This window comes from Protomyctophum bolini (genome assembly GCF_963924005.1).
Source record: "Protomyctophum bolini genome assembly, chromosome: 12".
In the NCBI taxonomy this organism is placed as follows: Eukaryota; Metazoa; Chordata; class Actinopteri; order Myctophiformes; family Myctophidae; genus Protomyctophum; species Protomyctophum bolini.
In genome coordinates, this window is record NC_137873.1 from 5252998 (window position 1) to 5278686 (window position 25689).

The 25689-nt window shown below is 41.3% G+C and overlaps 2 protein-coding genes and 1 long non-coding RNA gene across 3 annotated transcripts in view; 1 reads left to right on the forward strand and 2 right to left on the reverse strand.

Moving 5' to 3' along the window:
* Positions 1–4715: 4715 nt before the first annotated feature.
* Positions 4716–5413, reverse strand: LOC308325590. The gene is made up of 3 exons (XR_013965045.1): positions 5325–5413; positions 5166–5235; positions 4716–4835 (listed from the first exon to the last, which is right to left on the reverse strand). It is a non-coding gene; the product is annotated as an uncharacterized lncRNA (long non-coding RNA).
* A 441-nt stretch (positions 5414–5854) lies between these two features.
* Positions 5855–13050, forward strand: LOC308325430 (nck-associated protein 1-like; the record flags this gene model as incomplete). The annotated part of the gene is made up of 8 exons (XM_080777922.1): positions 5855–5896; positions 8018–8136; positions 8872–8928; positions 9536–9632; positions 10670–10773; positions 11477–11609; positions 11868–11949; positions 12674–13050. The coding sequence occupies 8 exons, from the start codon at positions 5855–5857 to the stop codon at positions 12778–12780; spliced, it is 741 nt and encodes a 246-aa protein (XP_080634048.1). The 3' UTR covers positions 12781–13050.
* A 1554-nt stretch (positions 13051–14604) lies between these two features.
* The window catches only part of LOC308325583 (insulin receptor-like), a 62048-nt gene continuing 50963 nt past the window's right edge, over positions 14605–25689 (reverse strand). Inside the window, exons 12-21 of the mRNA XM_080778120.1 lie at positions 25259–25398; positions 23646–23805; positions 21916–22018; positions 21364–21431; positions 20456–20685; positions 19601–19711; positions 19030–19189; positions 18527–18656; positions 17363–17497; positions 14605–16937 (exon numbers count right to left, since the gene is read on the reverse strand). Of these exons, the coding sequence (XP_080634246.1) occupies positions 16580–16937; positions 17363–17497; positions 18527–18656; positions 19030–19189; positions 19601–19711; positions 20456–20685; positions 21364–21431; positions 21916–22018; positions 23646–23805; positions 25259–25398 (1595 nt within the window). The 3' untranslated portion in view covers positions 14605–16579. The remainder of the gene's footprint in view (positions 16938–17362; positions 17498–18526; positions 18657–19029; positions 19190–19600; positions 19712–20455; positions 20686–21363; positions 21432–21915; positions 22019–23645; positions 23806–25258; positions 25399–25689) is intronic.

Sequence of the window (25689 nt, forward strand, 5' to 3'; positions counted from 1 at the left end):
GTCTCTACAGCGTAGGACGTAATGTAGGTCTCTAAAGCGTAGGACGTAGGTCTCTAAAGCGTAGGACGTAGGTCTCTACAGCGTAGGACGTAACGCAGGACGTAGGTCTCTACAGCGTAGGACGTAACGTAGGTCTCTAAAGCGTAGGACGTAGGTCTCTACAGCGTAGGACGTAGGTCTCTAAAGCGTAGGACGTAGGTCTCTACAGCGTAGGACGTAGATCTCTACAGCGTAGGACGTAACGTAGATCTCTAAAGCGTAGGACGTAAGTCTCTAAAGCGTAGGACGTAACGCAGGACGTAGGTCTCTACAGCGTAGGACGTAATGTAGGTCTCTAAAGCGTAGGACGTAGGTCTCTAAAGCGTAGGACGTAGGTCTCTAAAGCGTAGGACGTAGGTCTCTAAAGCGTAGGACGTAGGTCTCTACTGCGTAGGACGTAACGCAGGACGTAGGTCTCTACAGCGTAGGACGTAACGTAGGTCTCTAAAGCGTAGGACGTAGGTCTCTACAGCATAGGACGTAGATCTCTAAAGCGTAGGACGTAACGCAGGACGTAGGTCTCTACAGCGTAGGACGTAATGTAGGTCTCTAAAGCGTAGGACGTAGGTCTCTAAAGCGTAGGACGTAGGTCTCTAAAGCGTAGGACGTAGGCCTCTACAGCGTAGGACGTAACGCAGGACGTAGGTCTCTACAGCGTAGGACGTAACGTAGGTCTCTAAAGCGTAGGACGTAGGTCTCTACAGCGTAGGACGTAGGTCTCTAAAGCGTAGGACGTAGGTCTCTACAGCGTAGGACGTAGATCTCTACAGCGTAGGACGTAACGCAGGACGTAGGTCTCTAAAGCGTAGGACGTAACGTAGATCTCTAAAGCGTAGGACGTAAGTCTCTAAAGTGTAGGACGTAACGCAGGACGTAGGTCTCTACAGCGTAGGACGTAATGTAGGTCTCTAAAGCGTAGGACGTAGGTCTCTAAAGCGTAGGACGTAGGTCTCTACAGCATAGGACGTAGATCTCTAAAGCGTAGGACGTAACGCAGGACGTAGGTCTCTACAGCGTAGGACGTAATGTAGGTCTCTAAAGCGTAGGACGTAGGTCTCTAAAGCGTAGGACGTAGGTCTCTAAAGCGTAGGACGTAGGTCTCTACAGCGTAGGACGTAACGCAGGACGTAGGTCTCTACAGCGTAGGACGTAACGTAGGTCTCTAAAGCGTAGGACGTAGGTCTCTACAGCGTAGGACGTAGGTCTCTAAAGCGTAGGACGTAGGTCTCTACAGCGTAGGACGTAGATCTCTACAGCGTAGGACGTAACGCAGGACGTAGGTCTCTAAAGCGTAGGACGTAACGTAGATCTCTAAAGCGTAGGACGTAAGTCTCTAAAGCGTAGGACGTAACGCAGGACGTAGGTCTCTACAGCGTAGGACGTAATGTAGGTCTCTAAAGCGTAGGACGTAGGTCTCTAAAGCGTAGGACGTCGTAGGTCTCTAAAGCGTAGGACGTAGGTCTCTACAGCGTAGGACGTAACGCAGGACGTAGGTCTCTACAGCGTAGGACGTAACGTAGGTCTCTAAAGCGTAGGACGTAAGTCTCTAAAGCGTAGGACGTAACGCAGGACGTAGGTCTCTACAGCGTAGGACGTAATGTAGGTCTCTAAAGCGTAGGACGTAGGTCTCTAAAGCGTAGGACGTAGGTCTCTACAGCGTAGGACGTAACGCAGGACGTAGGTCTCTACAGCGTAGGACGTAACGTAGGTCTCTAAAGCGTAGGACGTAGGTCTCTAAAGCGTAGGACGTAGATCTCTAAAGCATAGGACGTAAGTCTCTAAAGCGTAGGACGTAACGCAGGACGTAGGTCTCTACAGCGTAGGACGTAACGTAGGTCTCTAAAGCGTAGGACGTAGGTCTCTAAAGCGTAGGACGTAGGTCTCTACAGCGTAGGACGTAACGCAGGACGTAGGTCTCTACAGCGTAGGACGTAACGTAGGTCTCTACAGCGTAGGACGTAGGTCTCTCAAGCGTAGGACGTAACGCAGGACGTAGGTCTCTACAGCGTAATAACGTTTGAACTGGGGACCCTGACAAGAACTTGGGATGCATTCCCTTTTGCTTGACTCCCGGTTCCACAGGAATAGGCCTATTTATATAGTGAAATAACCATCCATCATTTCCCATTTTTGTCTTGATCAGTGTTTGAACATGAAGTTTTATAGTAGGCTATTCTTCAATAGTATGCATTGCAATTATTTGAAAACCGTGTATTCATATTTGATGGCGTGCATGGTAAATAATTGGATGGCCAAAACACATTTATGTTTTATGTTTTACTTTTGGCTGTCTGCCACTGTAAGAGATTTCACTGTACTATTACAGTAAATTACTGGCAGCACTGACGCCCGCAATTTACTGTTATTTTACAGTACATCTACTGTAATTCATTTTACAGTAGATAAGCGTAGGACGTAAGTCTCTAAAGCTGTATATAACTGTAAATTAAATGTGGGCCTATGGTAATTTAACAGCATACCGTTTTTTAATTACAGTACATAACTGTAAATTAAATGTGGGTTCATGGTAATTAAACAGCATACTTTTTTTTCAATTACAGTATATAACTGTAAATTAAATGTCTGTTCATGGTAATTTAACAGCATATCATCTGTTCAATTACAGTATATAACTTTAAATTAAATGTGGGTTCATGGTAATTTAACAGCATACAGTATTTTGAAATGCAGTAAAAATACAGTATAACTATGGGTTTTACTGTCATTTTACAGTATGTTCCAGTATGCATGTTTTCAATAAAATGTAATAAAAATTAAATTATTGATATACAACTAATACAAAACACACAGGTATAGATATTCAACACAGTTGGTTTATTATTAAAGCTGCTATTCAACAATAGTCTCCATTAAAACTTTTTTCTATTATTTTAAATGCAATCAATAATAAATGACAGACTGACTGACAGACTCATGCATGGGTAGACAATGAGCAAACAGTCTCAATTAACCCCCAAAAAAAACAATAAATAAAAGATAAACAGTTTAAATTAACAAACTGTCATTTAAAATCCTGAATGACAGGACATGGCAAAAACGGCATCTGCATTATAATGCAATATTAATACAGCAGCATCAATAAGAATATTTTAACAGCATTGTATCAGTCTAGCCAACATGCAAAATACTTAACATGAGGTAACAGCATCATCTGCGTCATACGCAATATTAATATGCAGCATCAATACAATCATTTTAACAGCAGTGCATCACAGTTGAAGTGCAAATACTTAACATGAAAGGGAGACATTGGGAAGCGATGGAGAAAGGAAGAGGCCTTGGCTTGGTTTGGTTTGCATCGCGTGGCTCAATCAGGAGTGCCTGTAAAAAAATATATATATATATTGAGCAAAACAATGTAGCTGCTAAATACATTTAAAAAGGTTCAAAATGAAAAACTTTGAAAGGAGGTATATAATAGAGGTTGCACACCAGTAGTGTAGAGTTACAGACAATGTTGCAGTCAGGTAACAAGTGCCAACCTATAGATCTAAAAGGGCCATTCATCTGGTTTTAAAAAGGCTATTGTGTATTCTGGTATACTTGTATATTCTAGAATGTCAAATTCCCAGCTCCTCAAGAGTGATGAGACTCACCTGCTGTTTGTGTGGGTGGTACACAGTAGGGGAGGTACACAATTTGGGTGTATATTGATAAATAATATTTTAAATATTTATAAAATGGATATTTTTCATTTAGAAGTGGTTTCCTCCCGGCAGCAGATATATATACAATATATCTGAGCTTGGATTACCTATGATGTTTACACCAGCAATAGATACCTTTGAATGAATTCCAGGGTTCTGGAGGCCTCGTCTTGGTACTTGAAGTTGAAAACACCAAAAACAGCAACTCCTGACCCGAATGCCCTCATAGATCACGTGTCCCTCAACACTGATCATCCACTGGCTGTTTGTCATGGACTCATTCCCTGTTAAATAGTAAATACAAGGTTTGAAATTAGATTGAGACTACAGAAGTATAAAAGTATAAAATAGCAGATCTACAAGCTTACAATGCATCACACTGTGGCGTTTTGTACTGTCAGTGTGTAGATTGCATATATGCATTAGAGGTTTGGTATAAAAAAAAGCCAAACAAACAACATTTTACACAACACTGATGATACTGCTGTGAAACAAGTCTATGAATCTACCTATAAAGGTTTAATCTGAAACACAATATTATTCAATGAAGTTTATGTAGTGTGCGTGGGTACCTGCATCTCTCTCAGCTACGGGTCCTTTGTTAGCCTGAAAATCATTGAAGAGCCCTAATCTTTACCATTACCACTGCTGTTGGGAGGAAACCTCATAACTCCATTTTTGAGGTTTAGTAGTAAAAAGTGCTTTGGACAAAAACTCTTAACTTCTTTGGACCCACAAAATGTCTGCTAAAGCAACTAACTCCACCACCTCTCCCCCTCTCATGGAAGTAATTGACATACAGTTACAACACCAACTTTGATGAGGCTGTATTGCTTTGTTTTAAAAATATAAGGTTTTCTTAATTTCCATTTCCTGGAAAATGAACATTTTGGAGTTATGAGGTTTCCTCCCGGCAGCAGAGATATATACAATATATCTGAGCTTGGATTACCTATGATGTTTACACCAGCAATAGATACCTTTGAATGAATTCCAGGGTTCTGGAGGCCTCGTCTTGGTACTTGAGGTTGAAAATGTAGAACACCGCAAACAGTGCAGCAACTCCTGACCCGAATGCCCTCACAGATCACGTGCCCCTCAACGCTGATCATCCACTGGCTGTATTTACTATTTACAGGGAATGAGTCCATGACAAACAGAGTTTGAAATTAGATTGAGACTACAGAAGTAGTTACTATCATGCACGTTCATTTGATTACATTTTAATATTTCTCAAAAACATGAAAAATGGCAGTTGCTTGGTTTGCAAGGTGGATCTGTAGAAGGGCAGGAAATACATATGGAACAGAAGACTCTCCCTACTTTTCATTTCAGTTTCAGTTGAGCAAGATGTATCTTCACTTAAAATACAATTAAGGCATGGCATCTTCACATGAAGGTTCTATGATTGCCTCATTTTACACAAAGGGCATTTTTTTTTTACACAAAAATACATACCAAGCAGAACAAGTCGAGGACTGGCTGGTAGGATGAATTGTCTCTCGACGTCAGCACTTGTGTTAGACCACTGAAAAGTTAAAATAAATTAGGACAAAAATAATAATGTTGTAGCATGTGTACAATCACAATATTGAACAATAATTGATCAATACTCACATTAGCCAAAATCAGCAGTCCATCTTGGCTTTCTCCTAAATGGGTTGTAAGAAGCTGAATTACAAGAGTCAAATCCCCATCCAAGCCCTGGGAAAAATTATACACTTTAAATGTTCTGTATGTTTGGAAATGTCTTTGACATCTGCAGGATGAACACACTTAAAAGAAGCATTGGGTGTGCAACTGTGGGTCCTCATGTGCCTCACGTTAACATATCAAAGCAAGAATATGTACACATATCACATGATATCATCTTGCTCACATATTGATGTTTCAGAAATTGTTAAAGTAGGTTAGATTTGCCAAAGTGGGCAAAGTAAGTTGTGTAGCTTGAGCAATGTTGCTAGCAGCTAGCAGATGTTTAAAACTTACAAATATAGACTGTAGGCAACTTGCTTACCTTAATATCAGTCTGATTTTCTTCTTAGATTATCAGTCTTCTTTCTGCTTCTTCTTTTGTTGTGTTGTTTTGTTAATTTGCTTGGCAAAAAACTGTTGGCTAAAAAGATTACAGAAGGCTCCTTCACTGCATGGCCAACAACAATCAACTGAACTTTGAAGGGAAAACCTGGGTGTGGCCTATTTCCATGTGGCTTTGCATAAAATACTGCATTCTACTGTTAAATTACAGTCTCTAGTAAAATAACGGCATAAGCTGTGAACTGAATGGTCCCTCGGCTATAGACCCTTGTACTGGAGAAGTATATAGTACTCTGACATGCAACAGCAGAGAGAGAGGGGGGGGACATGCGTCACCATTCAATCCATTGAATTGAGCACAGCTGACAGCAATCAGACTAGCTCAGAACTGGGAATGAGTATTTTGGTTTATATTTCTTTAAAAAATCATAACTTTTGACAGGAATGTGCTAGAGACTTACTTTCTTTTTTGACAGACTCATAAATTATGAGGGTAGACTGACATATGTCAGAATTGTAAAGTTTTGTCAAATCGTCTTAGAGATAATCATAAATATGTATCTACAGGGAAAAGTAATGGTCGAAAACTAAATCAAACACCAGATTATTGATCAGCGTGTCGCCCTGAACGCATCAATATAAATCTCCTCACACACAGACTTACTGTTCTCTAACCCTAACCCAGCCACCAAAACGTGCTAGGGTTAGGGTTATGGTTGCCGAGGTCGTAGAGCAAAACCGAGACCAGATTCTTGATCAGCTCGTTGCTCTGAAAACACCAATATAAGTTTCCTCCCACACGGACATACGGTTCTCTTAATTGATTAGGGTTACAGGTTCGCTATCTCGCTTAATAACTCGAAAACGATAAGAAGTTGGATTCCGATTTCGAGATATGTTGTTCAGTTTTTTTAGACGAACAAGGGGATATCTTGTTTGTCCCGGTACGCCACTCCTAAGTTGGCTTCCTCCACTTTCGGAAGGTACATATAGGTGTACAACCTAACACCATACTGAAGGAAGATCTGAAATTTTGAAAAGTGTCGTACCAGGACAAACAAGATATCCACTTGATCGTCTCGAAAAACTGAACAACATATATACAAATTAGACCCCAAGTCCTTATCGTTGTGGAGTTATTGAGAGGGAAAGATTGCCCGCTTTTGCAGTCTTTTTGCTGATCTTTGACCTTTATCAGTGGCCTAAAAAATCAGGCCCGGTGCCATTACATCCGGCTTACTCTCAATATGGATTGAGTGAAGTTTCAGATTTTAAAAAAATATCTTGAGCGATTAATTCCAGAAAATGGTCAGATTTTGCAGTCTTTTGGCTGACCTTTGACCTTTGCAAACGTCGTGGAAATTTGAGACCGCCGCCATTGAATTCGGCATGCTCCAAATATGAAGAATACGTCTAGTGTACGTAGAAAAACATTAAAAAACATGTTTTAAAGGTCTGTTTGTGGAGAGGAGAGGAGAGGAGAGGAGAGGAGAGGAGAGTAGAGGAGAGGAGAGGAGCTCACAGTGACACCTTGCAACAGGTGTGTGTAGTTGCTAATCAAATGTCTTGACACACACACACACACACACACAGGTGGACCCTCTTGTAAACAAGTGTAATGCTTAATTGCTTAAAGTCTTTGTATTGAGTTTGTGTTTGAAATGTACTGTAATTCTGCAAACTGTTAAAGTGTTAATACATATTTCAATCAATCAATCAAGGCTTTGATGTTCTATGACAAAGTTTAAAATCCATCTCCTTCCAACCTATATGAGTCTAACAGTCAGTCAGCCAGCCAGCAAGCCAGCCAGCCAGCCAGCCAGCCAGCCAGCCAGCCAGCCAGCCAGCCAGCCAGCCAGCCAGCCAGTCAGTCAGTCAGTCAGTCAGTCAGCCAGTCAGTCAGCCAGCAAGCCAGTCAGTCTCCTCTTCTATACCATTGTAGGCTGTTGATTTAACAGTATTGTACTGCAATCACAAGATCATAAAATATCTCATATTGCTTTCTCTAGCCCCCCCTCCCCCCTCTCTGTGTCTGTAACTGTAAAGAACCCAAACACGTTTTCTACTGAACTTTTCTATATTCTGGGTGAACAGACATTGTTATTATGATCTTATTGTGAAACAAGTCGTTTTCCTTTGAGCCAAATGCTTTTATTTTGAAGGGAGTTTTGTGGGACATAGCTGTCGTGTATTGGTTACTGAAGTCACATGACCAGGAAGCAGGTGACGACAGGTAACATAAATGTATAGGGACACCAAAGGTGATGTAACAGAATGTTATTATTGAGACTGGCAAGTTGGCTCTGCAGAGTTCCACGTGTCTCTGCCTGTTTAGAGATGAGGTCTTCCACATTCACAAAGCAGCTGAGGACCTGTTTGTTAACATCAGAGGGTAGGCGCGCGTGCACACTCGCACACACACACACACACACACACACACACACACACACACACACACACACACACAGACACACACACACACACACACACACACACACACACACACACACACACACACACACACACGTGTGCGTAGGAAGCATCTACACACATTTATGCCTGATTTATAATGTACATTTGGTGACTTGATGTGTACAAGCTACATTATGAATGTTGAGCATTTGTGATTTTTATGTCAAAACTCTTTTGCCGATTTAGGAATTTTTTACACACTCATAACATATTCAATGTCTCTATATTGTCACTGTTCTGCTTAACATCCTCAATTACACAATTGTTTGTCTTTATTAGTATAATAATAATAATTTATTGGAATCTTTAACACCTTCATGCCATGAGTTTAGGGTTTTCTTTTGTTTTCAACTTAAAATGTATTAATTTTTCATGAACAAGAATAGACAAAGACATACAGAAAGCAATAAGACAAACAATTGGACATTACAGTATGTGTTGCCATCTCAGGAAATAAAAGTAGTAGACAAATGCTATAATTGCAGGAGTTCACACACAGACAGGATAATAATAAAATGGAAACAATTTGTGAGCGAGCACGCACGCACGCACGCACGCACGCACGCACGCACACACACACACACACACACACACACACACACACACTGGGTTCAGGGTTTTCAATCAGTGCCTCTCTTCAATTTGTGTGTTTCAGATACAACAAACGCATCAACGACATAAGAGAATGCAAGGAACAAGCACTGTCTCATGCGTACGTATCCTAATCTCTCTTTGCCCTCCATCTCTTAATCTGCCTCTATCTGTCTATCTATCCATCCATACATCCTTCTCTCTTGTCTTTGTCTCTTCTCGCCTTTCCCTCTTTCTCAACCTGCTATCCTTTTATCTTGCATGCTTTTGCACTTGTTTAACCACTTTCTCTAATTGGCCACTCATTCCTCCATCCATTAGTCTTTTAGTCCTGCATCCCTTCACTTTTTAATCACTTAAACCTTATGCTTTTACGCCCCCTGATGTTTTCACGCTACACTAATAATATCTGTGTGTTCACCCCAGAAAAGGGATGGAAGAAAAAATGCTATTGAGAAACATTCCACTTATTGGCTGTCTGGGCCAGTTTCTTTGGCCAATGTCAATGGGCTGACATTACTGACCCTACCAAAAAACAAAAAAAATATATAGTATGACCAGTTATTGAACTAGTAAAGGTAAAATATTTAATTCCTCCCCTGCTCAACCACCTGCCTTCTCTCCTCTTCTGTCAGTGGTACTCTCATCTTACCATGTTGTCCCGAAGGTGATAGAATATATAATTGAATGATGTGTCATTGGGCATCATCTATGTGTTTGATGTGCAGAGGCTCCATGCACAGAGAGAGACGCAAGTTTCTCCGCTCTGCTCTGAAGGAGTTGGCTACCGTCCTTGCTGACCAGCCTGGACTCCTGGGCCCAAAGGTAATATATAATGTCAACTTAACCCATTCTTGGGGTGGGAACCCCTTTTGGTGTTTTTAACTAAGCATTATGTTATGCTTTAGCTATTGAAAAATAGCAGATCTACAAGCTCATAGCGTGCCACCGAGTGGCGCACTACGAGCTTGTAGGTCTGCTATTTTCTTATTTTTATGATCAGTACTTTATTTTAGATTTTTTACAAACGCATACAACAGACAACCTAAAATACAGACACAAGCAACAACAGCAGAGTACGTATTCATGGACAGACAAGATAGATAAGAAAAAATTGAAAATAGTTTACATTATTTAGACGACCAAACGCAGCATCATCAACCGTATCATAATGTGTAGTAATACAATAAACAATCAAGAGGGCATTGCCTGACCATGGATCACACCAAGGGACCTGCAACATGACTGAGGAACACGTCCCACTTCAGATCATATTTTAGGTCTGCTATTTTTGAAAAATCGTAAGGCACAAATCTTTGAATATATATTCTTTCAGAGCGAACGTTTTTTATTTATTCCGACGTCAGGCCTGGGTTAAAGAGTCGTGCTGCAATATTTGTATATTCTATGTTATGGAGTTCCTGTGGAGAGCCAGAAGTACAGGACCACAACGTTAGTACTGCGAATAATAATAATGGTGATTCCTGATCTGGTACTGGTACCCAGTTTATACAAGCTCAAAATCTGGGCATTTGAAATCACACAATGCTTTAGCGCTTTGTCCCTTACTCCAAGTTGTGCATTGTGGGATTGGGATAATGCCTTTTCAATCGGGGCCAGAATACGTTATCACACAGTTTATTAAGGGAATACATTATGTTCTGATAACTAGTGTGACTCTGTCTTCTTATAAACATAATGATTTAAGATGAACTTTTCTACTTTCTATTTAACACCTGCATGAGTTGGCCCTATAATGTTCTGATGAAGATAATGATACCAAAGTAGTGTGTTTTTTCTTTGTACAGTAGGTGTTCAAAAAGAGACCTTTCTCTCTTTTACTCTGTGTTCTCCACCTGCAGGCGCTGTTTGTGTTCATGGCATTATCGTTTGCCCGTGATGAAATCATCTGGCTCCTTCGTCACGCCGACAACATCCAGAAGAAAAGTACAGATGACTTAGACAAGTAAGCAAACACACACACACACGCACAATAATACACACACACTGATACATGATCGCACACAGTAATGTGTGTTTGGTTGCTATGTATATAATGGAATGTACATCGCTAGGCACGACAGAATTGTTGACCTATTAGCTAAGTTCATATGTTTCATCATCTGCCAAAATGTATAAGCACTCGTATGTTTTAACTGCCATGTTCATGTAGCCAGACTCAAATCACACTGTCGTGTGGTATTTGAGTCTATGATGATTTCAGATGTCACAGCTAATACACCAGATATTGTTGGTGTTGATGACAGTAGAGAAGTGACCATTTTGGAAGTGGCATGTACATTTGACCACAGTCTGGAAGAGGCTTAAGGTGCTTAAGTACCAGCGTCTTAAAGATGCTATTATACAGCTTGGCTACAAATGTAAACTACTTGTGTTCATATTTGGAAGCCTTGGTAATGTCCATAAATCAGTCGTGAGGTGCCTGCAGATTGCAGGCATGCCCAAGCTGAGAGCTGATCAGGCATCGGCAAAATTCTGTTCAGTGTCTGCAATAATTGGCAGTCGCCATATATGGAGAAGGCGATGCCCGTGATCTGTATCCTGAAGCACTTGTTGTAGAGTTTTCCAAGTTTGCGCATCCACTATTGTTTGTGTTCAAGAATTTCTTGTTAAGTGTGTGTGTGTGTGTGTGTGTGTGTGTGTTACAGACACATAGCAGAGTTGATCTTCTACATGGAGGAGCTGAGGGCCCATGTGAGGAAGTATGGTCCAGTCATGCAGAGGTACTACGTTCAGTATCTATCTGGTTTCGATGCTGTGGTGCTCAACGAACTGGTGCAGGTACACACACACACACACACACACACACACACACACACACACACACACACGCACACACACACACACACACAAGCATTGAAAATGTCAGTGGGACAAATCTTAATTAACGGGGGGAATGGGGTTACTGAAACTACCCCTACCACCCATGGTTTCATATTCCTAATATTTATTTGTATGACAATGATGAATAATGGCTAAAGGAACATGCATCGATAACATTAATCACCGTAAGAATGGAACTTGTTTTTTCTATGCTAGAACCTCTCTGTGTGTCCAGAAGATGAATCAATCATCATGTCTTCCTTCGTCAACACGATGACCTCTCTCAGCGTCAAACAAGGTAAACATAAACTACTGTACTGTAAATCATGGTTTGAGGTAATCATGTATGATCATTTAACCCTGAGAGTGTACAATTGCAACAGGTCATTCTTTCTTTATACAGTCTTTCAGTTCAATTAACCCATTTAGGCCTGAGGTCGAAATTAAAAAAAAAGTCTTCAAAATCCTGACGGCTTTCTGAAATGTTTCTGTTTCAGTTGTGCTCAATATTTCATGTCAAGGAAAGGACCCCAATATGAAAATATGTTGTTCCAGGGACCCCAACACAGAAGCAAAGAATTGAGTTAAAATGTTCACTCTGTAACAATATATATTCAAAGATGTGAGGCACATTTTCACCATTTAAAAGAAATAGCAGACCTACAAGCTCGTAGAGCGCCACTCGGCGTGAGCTTGTAGATCTTGTATAACATAAAAGGGGTTCCCGCGCAAAATGGGTTGATACTGGAATGTACTGTGTTTATATTATGCCAAAAACTGTTTCATGGTTTCTCTCTCTCAAAAAAATCTAAAAGGAAAAGAAAAACCTGGTACAACAGAATAACATTCATAAGCCAAACGCCAGCAGACAGTAAACATCAAAGATTAAATGCTTATGTCCATGTCAGCTCAGTGTTGTGGAATATAATTATTGAAGGATGATGTGATGTGTGTGAATATTGTTTTAAAAATAACATCAAACACAGTGTTGTGGTAATTTTGCACATGCTTGTTCCTTATAGTGGAGGATGGAGATGTGTTTGACTTCAGAGGCATGAGACTGGACTGGTTCAGATTGCAGGTACACACACACACACACACACACACACACACACACACACACAGTTGAACTTGATACCAACTACATGTTATTCAGGAACAAATTGTATCGAACGAATTTGCTATATTTTCAAGATGTCTCTGGGCAAGCTGGATATTATGCGTTTATATTGTCAAACATATTTTGTGTAAATGTGTCCTTTTTTTCAAATTCAATGTCAATTCATGATCATGTCAATCAGAGATCAGCGGATGAGCTTTTTTGTCACCCGAATCCGAGTGTGCATATTTATAATCCGCCTGTTATCCCACCGCATAAATGACTTAATCCAATTTATATATCCGCAACCACCCGAAATCCGCTGCAGGGGTGATGCTTCTAAGGAACAAGTGCACACAAGCACAGCAGACCTACCAGACCAGCCCCCTCCAACTCAAGCAGTTACACCGAAATCGGTTATCCTATCGAATTCTTTGACTACAGATGTCGCTCTTTTGAACGTTGGCCAATTTGCAGAGAGTCACTGCAGTCAACTGCGAAGAACTGGCAAAGAATGAGAATAATTGCTTCCTTGTTCGATATAATTAGCCTAAAGATGAATGAAATGAAATTAATGTCAGTTAAGTGACAAGTTAAGTTAATGTTCATGTAAGTGAACTTAAGTTTACCTGCCATCCTCCTCCCATCTGTCTGTCTGCAACATAAGCCTTACCGCGGTACTTTAATTTGCTCAACAGTGACCTCTTGTGACAGTGTCAAAGAATTACTAACAACAAAATCATTATCAGAGCCTTATCATCATTGTCTGTTACAGTGTGTACAACATTCATATTGAAATAAATCTACTGTGTACAACATTCATATTGAAATAAATCTTGAGTAATTTCTGTATTCTATACATTGTGTCTTTTGGAATATTCCAAGGAGACAATTAAAACGTTCAGATGTATAGGGGAGAATTACTGTTACCAAGCCATCACTCTTTCTGCACTATTAGGCCTATCATCATAAATATAAAGAAGGTTGAACCGACTGCATTCACTGGACTCCAGAGTGTGTGGAAAAATAATTTCCAGCACAATACTATCCAGTATCACCTGACTCATCAATTGAGGCTGTCGATGACTCTTTGCTCAAATGTGTTTGAAATGTTTAATGTAGGGTTTTTCTTTCAATCCATACTTTGGGGAGGTGCTTGATGTAGGTGTATTGTACAGTATTGGTTCCAGATGTGTATTCTGATTAGTAATAGATTATACAAGGTTCACAGTTGTGTAGTCCAAAGAGTAATCTGGATGTTTTCACCATATATCACCTGCTGCTCAAATAACACACCACTTATTAGTTTAATGTCATGATATTTGGCAATAAAAAACCCAAACTATTTATTCTGTATCAGTAATGCAAAGATCATACATAGAAAAATAGTAGAATTGATAGTACTTAGCCTACATTAACGAGAAACAGATTTAGCACTTGGAACACATTTGGCATGTTATGACAACTAGAAAAACATTTTGAGATTTGATTCGTTTTGAACTTTCACCTGTTTCCTAGACATCACTGCTTGATATCTCAGATCATTCAGATATATACGGGCCACCATGGCCCAGAAAAAAAACCGAAAGGGAAGTTTTGGTCTTTTCCTGCTGGAGGAACCTTCTTCATGCTCATCATAAGATGGTACCGTTTGTCACTCTGAAGTGGGTCGTAGACAGTTCAGAAACATCACAACCAGTGACACCATCCATCAAGCAGCTTTGACAATTTAAAATAAATAAATAAATGCATACTTTTTTGAGGAAAAAGAGCTCCTTACACCCCCCCCCCCCCCAATATAACACGATGGGAACTATGCACAGAAACTAATTTCCCCACTTTTTTACTTGTAAAACTGTGATGTGACAATAAACAGGAAAAGGCTACTGTATAGTTTCTATTACATTGGAATCCCCATTGCTGAATGCAACAATGAATGAATGCACTGGTAGGCAGGTTTCAGAACTGTTCATTAACCACCAATGAGACGCAGTGAGTAGACAGAAATTGTGCTAGATTTGTGGGTCCGAACGTTCCGAGGTCGACGGATTTTACTGGGGCGAGTGTGTTTTGGGGCGAGGGTTCTTGTATTCGTCTTGTATACAGAACTGTGTCTGGACTGAGTCATCCTTACTAGTTACGACACAAATCATTTCCAATTATATTTAATAATGACTACCAATTTAGTCATTCTTCTAGTTCCCCAATTCTTTTTGCTGAAATGCCCAGCCAAGACGGAGACACCACGGAGCATTTAAACAGCTAGTTTCTGTGTTGGTGGGAAGGAACTTGACCCCTGTAGCACCTAAACACCCACACAACCAGGTTACAACCAACCAACCAACCAACCAACCAACCAACCACACACCTCAACACACTGCCAATGATGGCCAACAGGTGGCACCTTCATGCCACAGATAGAACATATCCACAAATTGAAATGTAGATCCAGTAACTGAACCTACCATCATGTCAACATGATAGTGCTGCAGAAAGAGGACATGTACTGTAAAATGAGGTGATAAGAAATAAGAATCCTGCCACTTCATGAATGCACCTTGCTGCTTTATTTACAGCTCAATTTGATTTGATCTTGATATTAGGGGCAGACATCTGAAGCTAAAGACGCCAACACTTTTCACCTGTGCATCCAATAGCAAAAAAAAGGACCAAGTGCAGTTGGTTGATCGAGAGTCCAAAAATGATAATTAGTATGATTTTCTGGATTAGAAAAAAAATTAAACATAAGAGACTAAACATGTAAAAACCTTTTCTATGACCTGAAATACCTCATAAATGACATGTCAACTATGTACAAAAAACATCAATAATATATTTATATATATTTATAATCTTCTATACCCACTAAAATATACAGTACCAAAGAAGCAGCTATTGGTCAATCTGAGGAACTCGTTTTGTCAAAAATGCTTTTGAAAACAGTTTAAATATCCTTCAGCTGTAAATATGAAACGGGGGGAGGGGGGTGGGGGGGACACGACGACAGAACAAAGGGGAGGACATACATAACCCAACATAAATGTGTTTTAATCCGTGTGCTGTTTTGGAATACTGCAGAGTGTGAGGAGGCAGGTTACTTCCAACCTGCTCCAGTGAATAAACAGTTTGTTCAGCGATGGACCATCTCAGACCATCCAACAAGTTCACAAGCTTTGTTGCTTGATAAAAGTCTTCTTGTGTTTTGTTGACATCGTGAGTACAAAGTTTCAGACACAAATCCCATGACAGCTGATGTAGGCCACAGACAAAATAGAAGGGCACTTTTTTTCCTTTTTCAAACCCCAGGATGGGGTAACGTCATTTTGTTAAAGTAAGGGTCGGGGGGGGGGCTGGACAAGTCTAAAGAGTCAGAAAAGCGACCATGAGTTTTAGCAGCCTTCTTGTTTGTCAAAAAGAGTTTGTTTCACAGTTGATTCCATCATCCGCCCAGTCTAGCACAAACTTGGCAATATATAAAAAAATACTACAATCGTGGACAAGAGAGAAGCAGATCGTTCATCTTTTAAATACAAAAAAAAAAAAACTCTGGTGTCCATGGTTGGACAATACAGTAGTGTGTTGGTTTAGTGTGTGGCATCTGAGAAGAAAAAAAATAATGTCCTGAGATATGCTTCGAGGGGCCTCTGAAGAGTGTGATGAGTGAGATCTATATAAAATTACGGAAAACAAAACGAAAAAAAACAAAAAAACATATACATATATATTTATATCTAGCATCTGTGTGTTGGTGTTGGAGATGAGGAGGTGTGTGGGCGTGTGTGCGTGCATGTGTGTGTGTGTGTGTGTGTGTGTGTGCGCGAGTAGTATGTTATGATGGACTGGGCCGCGGTAGGGCCAGTATTCGTCCGTTAGTCTTTCCCCCATTCATGTGTGTGTAGGGGATGTGATGCTCCTCGTAGCTGCCCCGCAGGCCCACGGAGGAGCCCTCGTCCCGGTCGGAGCACTGCTCCCGCTGCGAGTAAGACGAGGGGTCCAGCGGGATGCTCTCCATGTTCTCCATGTCCAGGTCAAAGTCCTCCGTCTCGGGGGGCTTGTTCTCCTCGCTGTAGAAGAAGGACATGTCCTGGAAGGACGGGTGCAGGTCCTCGCGGAGCATCTCGATGATCTCCTTGAACATGGGACGCGTCTTGGGGTTGTACTGCCAGCACATCTGCATCAGGCTGTGTCTGCGGAGGGTAGTGGAGGGAGGGAGGGGGGTGTTGTAGTTTATCATGCAGACATTTTCTGATGCTGGATTGTTTTAAGCTTGATTTATACTTAGTCGCGCGATGATGTCCCACGCCACACATTGCTGATGTGCGAACACAACAGGCGTCGTGCATCGCAAGACGTTATGAGCTTGTAGATCGTTTGTGTCCCAAAATATATACAGCCATCAATTATCTTCTGAAAAATTCTTCAACTTCTTCAATTATATATATTATTAATTATATATATATTTGAAGTCATATTGCCTAGCGCTAGTTTGTGTCAGCAGCCAGTAATCGAGTGCTCTAAGTCTGTATTAGTAATAATAGTAGTAGTAGTAGTGATGATTGCAGTAGCAGAACAGTAGTGATATTAGCCAACAGTCACACTAGTCTGTACTCACAGTCTGTCTGCGCAGTTGTCGGGCCGGTCCAGGAAACCTCCGTCCATAACAAACTTGAGGACTTGCTCATTGGACAGACCCTGGTAGGGCTGCTCTGCCAGCGTACTGATCTCCCACAGCACCACCCCAAATGACCTAGCGTGCACACGCACACGTGCACACACACACACACACACACACACACACACACACACACACACACAGACAGACACACACACACGTATTACTATACTTCATCAGCATTTTAGGACAGCAATTTCATGAATGCCACTTTTACAATTCTTTACACAACTTAAGGCTTTCAGGACACATGGAGACAGCATCGAGAGCTGGTAAACAACGGTGAAGGAGGAGGGATCTGAGACTGGCAGGATAGGCGTGGACAATAAATAAATGAAATTTGTGCTAGAAGTTGCTCGTTTAGAAAACTCCCAAAAGCCGCAGCCAAATGTTCAACTAGTAGTACGACCGAACAATTTCGTTTTTGCAGCGGTTTTATCATTGATACGTTGCATATTCCTCTCTATATTCACTGTAGATTGACTGTACATATTTACAGTATATGGTACGATGTGGTGTACAAGTACATCTTCGTACGTCTTCCTTTCTATATACCCTTTACCTTGAAAACATCGGCTTTTATTGTTCACAAGATGAACTAGCCTTTATTATAAATGGGATGGAAAAAAATAAATTACTGAAACTGGTGTTTGACTGACTAAAAGTAGATCAAATCTCTCTAAAAAAATCTTTATTCCGTTTTAAACCTTTTCTGTTTTTGTGTGCAATCTCCTATTAAAATAGAACCACATTTGTCTTTTTTATTTTATATGAGATGATGTCTGGCAACATATTTGATGTCTACTTGTTTGTCTTATGTCTTGTTTCAGGAAATATAATAAAATGTAAGTAAAATATATAAATAAAGATGAGCCTTGGTTCTTTCAACTGATTTTCATATCTGCATTTACGTGCCGGTGACCTGTAAAAAGACTTTCTCATGAAACATTTCCTCATTAAGTACTTGATTGCAGTAGGTGTTCTACTCATGTAAAATGAGCCAAACGTGAGATATCGGAGTATCAGATTATTATGATCAATAATCTCTTTCAAAAATCAACACACACACACACACACACACGAAACTGAGTACTGAGTACTGACCAGCAGTCTGAGTGTGCAGTGAAGACTCCATCCTTCAGGGACTCCGGTGCCATCCACCTGACAGGCAGCAGTCCCTTCCCTCCTTTACGATAGTAATCAGTCTCATAGATGTCTCTGGTCATACCAAAGTCTGTGTGTATAGGGACGGAAATGCACGTTACAATGTAGCTAGTTCACAGTTATCATTCATCCATCCTGACTGCAGTTGCCTTGTCTGCTCTGTATTGTGCATGTACAATATTCTGTACTCTTTATTTCAGTGATATGGTTATTCATTTCTAGTTACTATATTGCACATTTCTAGCTGTAATTTCATATAAACCTTCATTTAACATGTAGATAATTTATTCCGTAAAACATTCATTGATGTAAATGTTTCACACATCCCACTTCCTGAGACCTCATTTACACTCTGCCGTAAGTTGAGTATATATATTATATATATATATATGAGAACTGGACAGAACAGATTCACAACTCTTGCGACTCCATCTTGACCGTACCTCCTATCTTGCAGGTGAGGTCGTGAGCCACCATGCAGTTCCTGGCCGCCAGGTCTCTGTGTACAAACTTCTTGGCGTTGAGGTAAGCCATGCCGTCTGCGATCTCCGCCGCCATCTGAATCATTTCCTTGAGAGTCGGCGGTGGGCGGCCCGGGTTGTTCTATAGTAATGAGGCGCGTCGTAAAAACATTAAATCTCAAAAGCCATTGTGGCCCACCCATCTGACCACTTAACTTGGCAGCAATGCAGCCAAAAGATACAAAATAGCAATTTCTTTACATTATTATGTTCATATTAATGTTATTGTTTTCATTAAAATCTTAAGTGTTTTGCCAATTATTCAGGGGCTCACTTACAACACCCTCACGGCCCACTAGTGGAGCACCGGTTGGGAGTTGACTGCATTATGGAATATTGTGTGTTGACGTTATGATGCCTGTACTTTAGCAGCAGACCTACATTGTTGTGAAGGAGTGTTCTTAATGTAATCATTCCATCCCTCCAAGTAAAGTAAGGGGGATAATAAGCGTAATCAACCGTCATCATGGAGTGTGAGGTGACTGTGCGCTACCTCAGAGTCGGGCCGCAGCATGCGCAGGAAGCTCTTGAGGTCACCGTGTGTCATCAGCTCCATGACCACCAGGGTTGGCTGACCCTTAGACACCACGCCCAGTAGACGGACCTGAGGGTCGGGGGAGGAGGCACAGTTTGATGGGTTATATATACCAGTGGTTCTCAAACTTTTTAATTTCAAGGACCATCATCATAAACAAAAGGCACTGGGTCACACAGTGGTAAGAGTGAGTTTTAACTCTTTTTATTTTCTACATGAAAAAAAATGTAAAAAAAACATTTCGTCTATCCAGCCTTCATCAGTGTGTGGAGTGTGTTTCTAATTTCAACGACCACCATACCTTTGAGAGTGTACAAATGGAACCAAATGGACCTGTGGTTCCATTTGTATACTCTCAGAGATACAGACCGGTCCCTCAGGGTTCCCCCAAGGAGAACTCTGAGAACCACCGGGTTCTACAGTAGCACTGTGGGGTTGGACCTTGTAACAGGTGATGTGGTAGAACAATCAGTCTGACCGCAAGGAATGGAGAAACAAAACTTGAAGAACCAGTCCAAGAGCAAAGTTTGAGATATAAATAGATGGAAAAAACTCATCCCCAGCATCCAAACCATGTATTTTTAGATTCCCGAATCAAATATAGCCAATTATGTCGTTGGCAATGGTGACTGTGAAATGGCACCCCAAGTAATAACAATATACTTGTAACATGCATAACGCAAGTACCGCGTACCAGAATAAACATAGCTGGTATATATATACAGAAGGCATATTTTAGATGTTCCCGCATGTGTCTGAGTAGTGTTTGTGTATAGAGCACATCTCTGTTCAGATGATGTGGTCTCTCCTTACCACGTGGTGACAGGAGAAGGCCTTCATGACCGAGGCCTCGTTGAGGAACTCGATCCTCTCTCTCAGGCTGGCCGACTCGTTGACCGTCTTGACCGCCACGCGCAAATCCGGCTCGCCCTTCACTATGTCCTTCGCGATGCCCTCGTACACCATGCCGAAGGAGCCCTGGCCCAGCTCTCTGAGGATGTTGACCTTCTCCCGGGGCACCTCCCACTCATCTGGCTCATACACTGCGGAGACATTGCTGCTGTATTATCCCATTCTGACCTGAGATCAGATTCATACGAGGTTTCCACTGGACACACACTGGTCTGATGAACCCATTCTGACCTGAGATCAGATTCTAAAAATGTCAGTCGTTCTTTGATTTTTCAAAAATAGCAGACCTACAAGCTCGTAGCGCGCCACTCGGTGGCGCGCTATGAGCTTGTAGATCTGCTATTTTTCAATAGCTAAAACATAACATGATGCTAACACCAAAATGGGTTCCCGTTCAGAATGGGTTATTGTCGTTGGAAACCAAAATGGTTACTTTTCAAGAAATGGGGGGAAAAAAATAACTGGTGTCCCAATGGATCCAACCGTAGTTTGTTATTTAAGTTCTTGTTAATACTTTTCACTGGTTCAATATTTATAAAACCCACAGACCGAATAAACCCCTTTCGTTTTCACTTACGATTTTAAATAATGAAAATAGCACATCTACATGTTCATATCCGCTACTTTTGCATGAAATATGGAGATATGTGGTTTCTACCAGACAGCAATTATATGCATGTGCACGGACTAAAGTTTAGTGGCAGTGTTCCGCGCTGTCCTCTTCCACATAGAGGTAAACATTTCAAGCAGAGTGATTAACCCATCGAGAGCTTCCCTATCAAGGGTAAAAGTTTAATCTCATTACTTACCATCATTAGCACTAAGATATTCTGGGTTTGAAGAAGCGTAGATGGGCCCACTGGGCACTTGAGTTTGCCTAAGAGAGTAAAAAAAGGAGATTAAAAACAATCAAATGCAATGCTACTACTGAACGATGGCAAATGCATAAAATACGATGGGGAAAACACAGTGTTTCAGCAGAAAACGACATGAAAAATTGCTTTATGTACTGGAGACCCGTTTCTGTTACAATTTACTTATAAAATGGATTGTTTTAACATTATATCAGAGGGAGTAGACAGGACGGACTACTTATGATTGACTGTCAACCCATTAGCAAATGTTTCCATTCAAACAATGACAATATTATATGAAAATGTACTACAACGTTGTGAGTTATAGATACGCAAATAAACAGCAAATTATGCCTTCCAAATTATGCCCCCCCCCCCATTGTTCACTGTTCACAAACACTTTTTGGGAAAGTACTGGAATATGTGTTAAATGGTGAATTATCAGTAGAGCTAGAACCTAAATGACACTAAGGCCAATGAAGTGAATAAAGAACATGGGGAACGTACTTCTTCTTAAACATAATGAATCCTGCTCCCGCCACAAACAGCAGCAGGACGAAGCAGATGACGGGGCCAATGACGATCTTCATCACATTGGTGGGGTCCACCCCTATCACAACACAAAGACAAATCCCCCAATGAAACCCACATCACATCACATTGGTGGGGTCCACCCCTATCACAACACAAAGACAAATCCCCCAATGAAACCCTCATCACATTGGTGGGGTCCACCCCTATCACAACACAAAGACAAATCCCCCAATGAAACCCTCATCACATTGGTGGGGTCCACCCCTATCACAACACAAAGACAAATTCCCCAATGAAACCCACATCACATCACATTGGTGGGGTCCACCCCTATCACAACACAAAAACAAATCCCCCAATGAAACCCACAGCATTTACACACTTTGGGCTGTATTTTGCGCGTCTCAAGTACCAGGTCTTATTCCCTAACTTGAGTAAACTAAAGACCTGGAGGCGTGATCAATGCCATTTGGCTATTCTGAGTGGCCAAAGAGCATTGACCACGCCTCCAGGTCTTTTAGTTTACTCAAGTTAGGGAATAAGACCTGGTACTTGAGACAGGCAAAATACAGCCCTTTAAATCCAGTGTCCCCTATTTTGGGCAGGAAAGGATTTTCCACATGTTTCTAAAATAGGTGATGTACAAGCTTGCATTGTATGTTGAACATTCTTCACAAGAACCTCACAGCCTGTGAAATAACAGCTAGATATATGGGCACAAAAGGGGCCAGGTCCACATATACAGTAACAGCGGGACAGACACACAGACAGACAGACAGACAGACAGACATGATCTGCAGGGTCTCAGCTGCGTTCACTTCCCGCGTTTGCGCGTCTTACTGGTAATACAATTGATAGATAAACAGTATAGATCGATACTATATAGCAGTATTTTGTACCATACTTCAATTCGTCCAATTGCCGTTGCCTTTTATCACAAACATTATTTTGCAGACCCGTTACAGATAAAAAATACATTTTCCATATGATATATCCTGCTGTCCATGGAAGCCTGCACATGGAATGATTGTAAAGGGATTTCCATTGTGTGAGGTTTGACCTCATGTAGCCTCGGAAACCCAGACGTTTTTATTTCCAGGGAGAAAAAAAAAGTCTGGGTCTGAGTCCACTTCAATTCGGCATAGAGTAGCGCAAACATTGCTCACTCTCTGCTGATTTCTGATTGTCTGCACCTTTATAAAATTGACATACACACGCACACATGTACACACACGCTCCTCTCTCTCTCTGTCGCTCTAAGTAATTAGTCTCATGTCGCGCAGCTGCGCATATATTCTCCCGGCGGATCCTGCCGGGAGCTGCCTATGCCATAAAAAGCATAGGTGAGTTCCAGGCTAGACCTCATGTACTTACTCAGGTCCTGGACGTAGAAGTGGGTGGGTTTGACCTCATGTACTTACTCAGGTCCTGGACGTAGAAGTGGGTGGGTTTGACCTCATGTACTTACTCAGGTCCTGGACGTAGAAGTGGGTGGGTTTGACCTCATGTACTTACTCAGGTCCTGGACGTAGAAGTGGGTGGGTTTGACCTCATGTACTTACTCAGGTCCTGGACGTAGAAGTGGGTGGGTTTGACCTCATGTACTTACTCAGGTCCTGGACGTAGAAGTGGGTGGGTTTGACCTCATGTACTTACTCAGGTCCTGGACGTAGAAGTGGGTGGGTTTGACCTCATGTACTTACTCAGGTCCTGGACGTAGAAGTGGGTGGGTTCGGTCCAGGAGCCGTTGCCCGCCAGCGACGTGGCCCGGAGCTTCACCGTGTAGTTCCCAGGGTGCACCACTCTCAGCAAGCAGCCATTGGCCGTTTTGTACATGTTCCTCGACACGCAATAGTTTAGATCCTGGAAACAAACAAAACCCATATTATAAGCATACTATATAATGCATCATATTATATGTACTGTATTTGATTTGATTTATTTGATTTGCACAACATACATGATATACTAGTTATTTCCAAAGGAAAGAAGGCCATTTAGTTGTTGTGCCGGTGAGGTTAAGAAACCCTAGAGGGGCTTATGAGAGAACCTCACCGTTTACACGACATGATACATTTAAAATGTATTAGTACATTCAAAACAACAAACAAACAAAATAAAATCAAGAAAACCCCCAAAATAAATGAAAACAGATGATATAGTAAAAGAAAAGAAAGAATATATAGGGAGAGATCATCATATTACACACACACACACACACACACACACACACACACACACACACACACACACACACACACACACAGTATATATATATAATGTGCTTTAACAGAAGGACAATCAAAGTTGTTTTTCTTTTAATTTTGTTTTTCTAGGCTAGGGCAAATAACAGTCGGCAAGAACAAGTCAGACAGTACGCAACGTTCGCCATGGTAACTAAAAGACGTGCGCGGAGGCAGCAGTGCTAGAACCACCGCTCCATTAGGGCCATTATCAACCAAATGGTCCAGTTTCAAAACAACATCTTGTTCCTGGCAAAAGTGTCTGTGGGAACAAACAGCTGCAGCATGTACCAGTGTGGGTGGTTTCATGGTCGGAATGAGTGCAATTATACTCTCAACTCTCAAATGACTAGGTTTGTGTGTTTTTTTTGTTTTTGTTTGGTTAAATTGATAGATGCATGCAAATAAAAGTGTGTGTGTGTGTGTGTGTGTGTGTGTGTGTGTGTGTGTGTGTTCTCTCTCTGGGGGCGTAAATGTGTGTGCATGTTAATATATTTTGACATTTCTCTTATTATTATTATTTTTATCCTTCAATAAACGGGTGAAATCTATGTATGTGCCCTTCGCATATTTGCCTCACAGGAAAGCAAACAGTAGAGATACCACCTATGTATTTAAAGGGGGTGTCAGTGATTTCAGTCAAAAACCCTTAGGTTTCGTTTTTGCCGTGGGACACAAGCTTTCATCCAATCAGGATAGAGAACGAAAACGAAACCTAAGGTTTTTTGACCCCCAGGGGTTAACTGGGGACAGGGAGGAACTCCTTATATGGTCAGCACACTCTATAGTAGAGAGGATTATCACAACAAAACAAAAAAATAAGTGATATTTGAATTAAGTGAAATCACTGACTCTACCTTTAAACTTATTTTGTAATAGCAAAAATGATTAATTCATATTTAGTTAAATCAATATTTTCTCCTGCAATAATCAATTATGAAAAGTTTTTTTATCTGCCCAACCCTACTTGCTACTAGTAATAGAAACTTGTGTTTGTGAGTACGTGTACGTGTGTACGTGTGCACGTGCGTGCGTGCGTGCGTGCGCGTGCGTGTGCGTGTGCCTCCTCTCACCTCAGTATCCCCCAGTCTCCTGTACTGGACCTCATACAGGATGATCATGCCATTGGGACTTTTGGGCTCCTGCCATTTGATGTGCACCGTGTACTCTGACACCTCGTAGACGATGGACCCCACGATGTCATCAGCTTTGTCTGAAGGAAGACAAAATGAATGGCTCTCTAGGGTGCAAAGACGTATTGGCGAACAATAGCCTCACACCGATGATACGATAACCTTTCAGCATTTCTCTCTCTACCCGTGTGGAGGATATCAATTCCTGTGGTGCTCTTTCAAGGAAGGTATCTGATTTCATCTTTTGGTTTTATTAGATCAGAGTATAGTGGTGCCGTAGGAATATAAGGCCAGGGACATAAAACATAGAACAGAGATCAGCGGTCAGGACCTGGATTGAAACCCATGACATTTATGGTTATTTATTATCC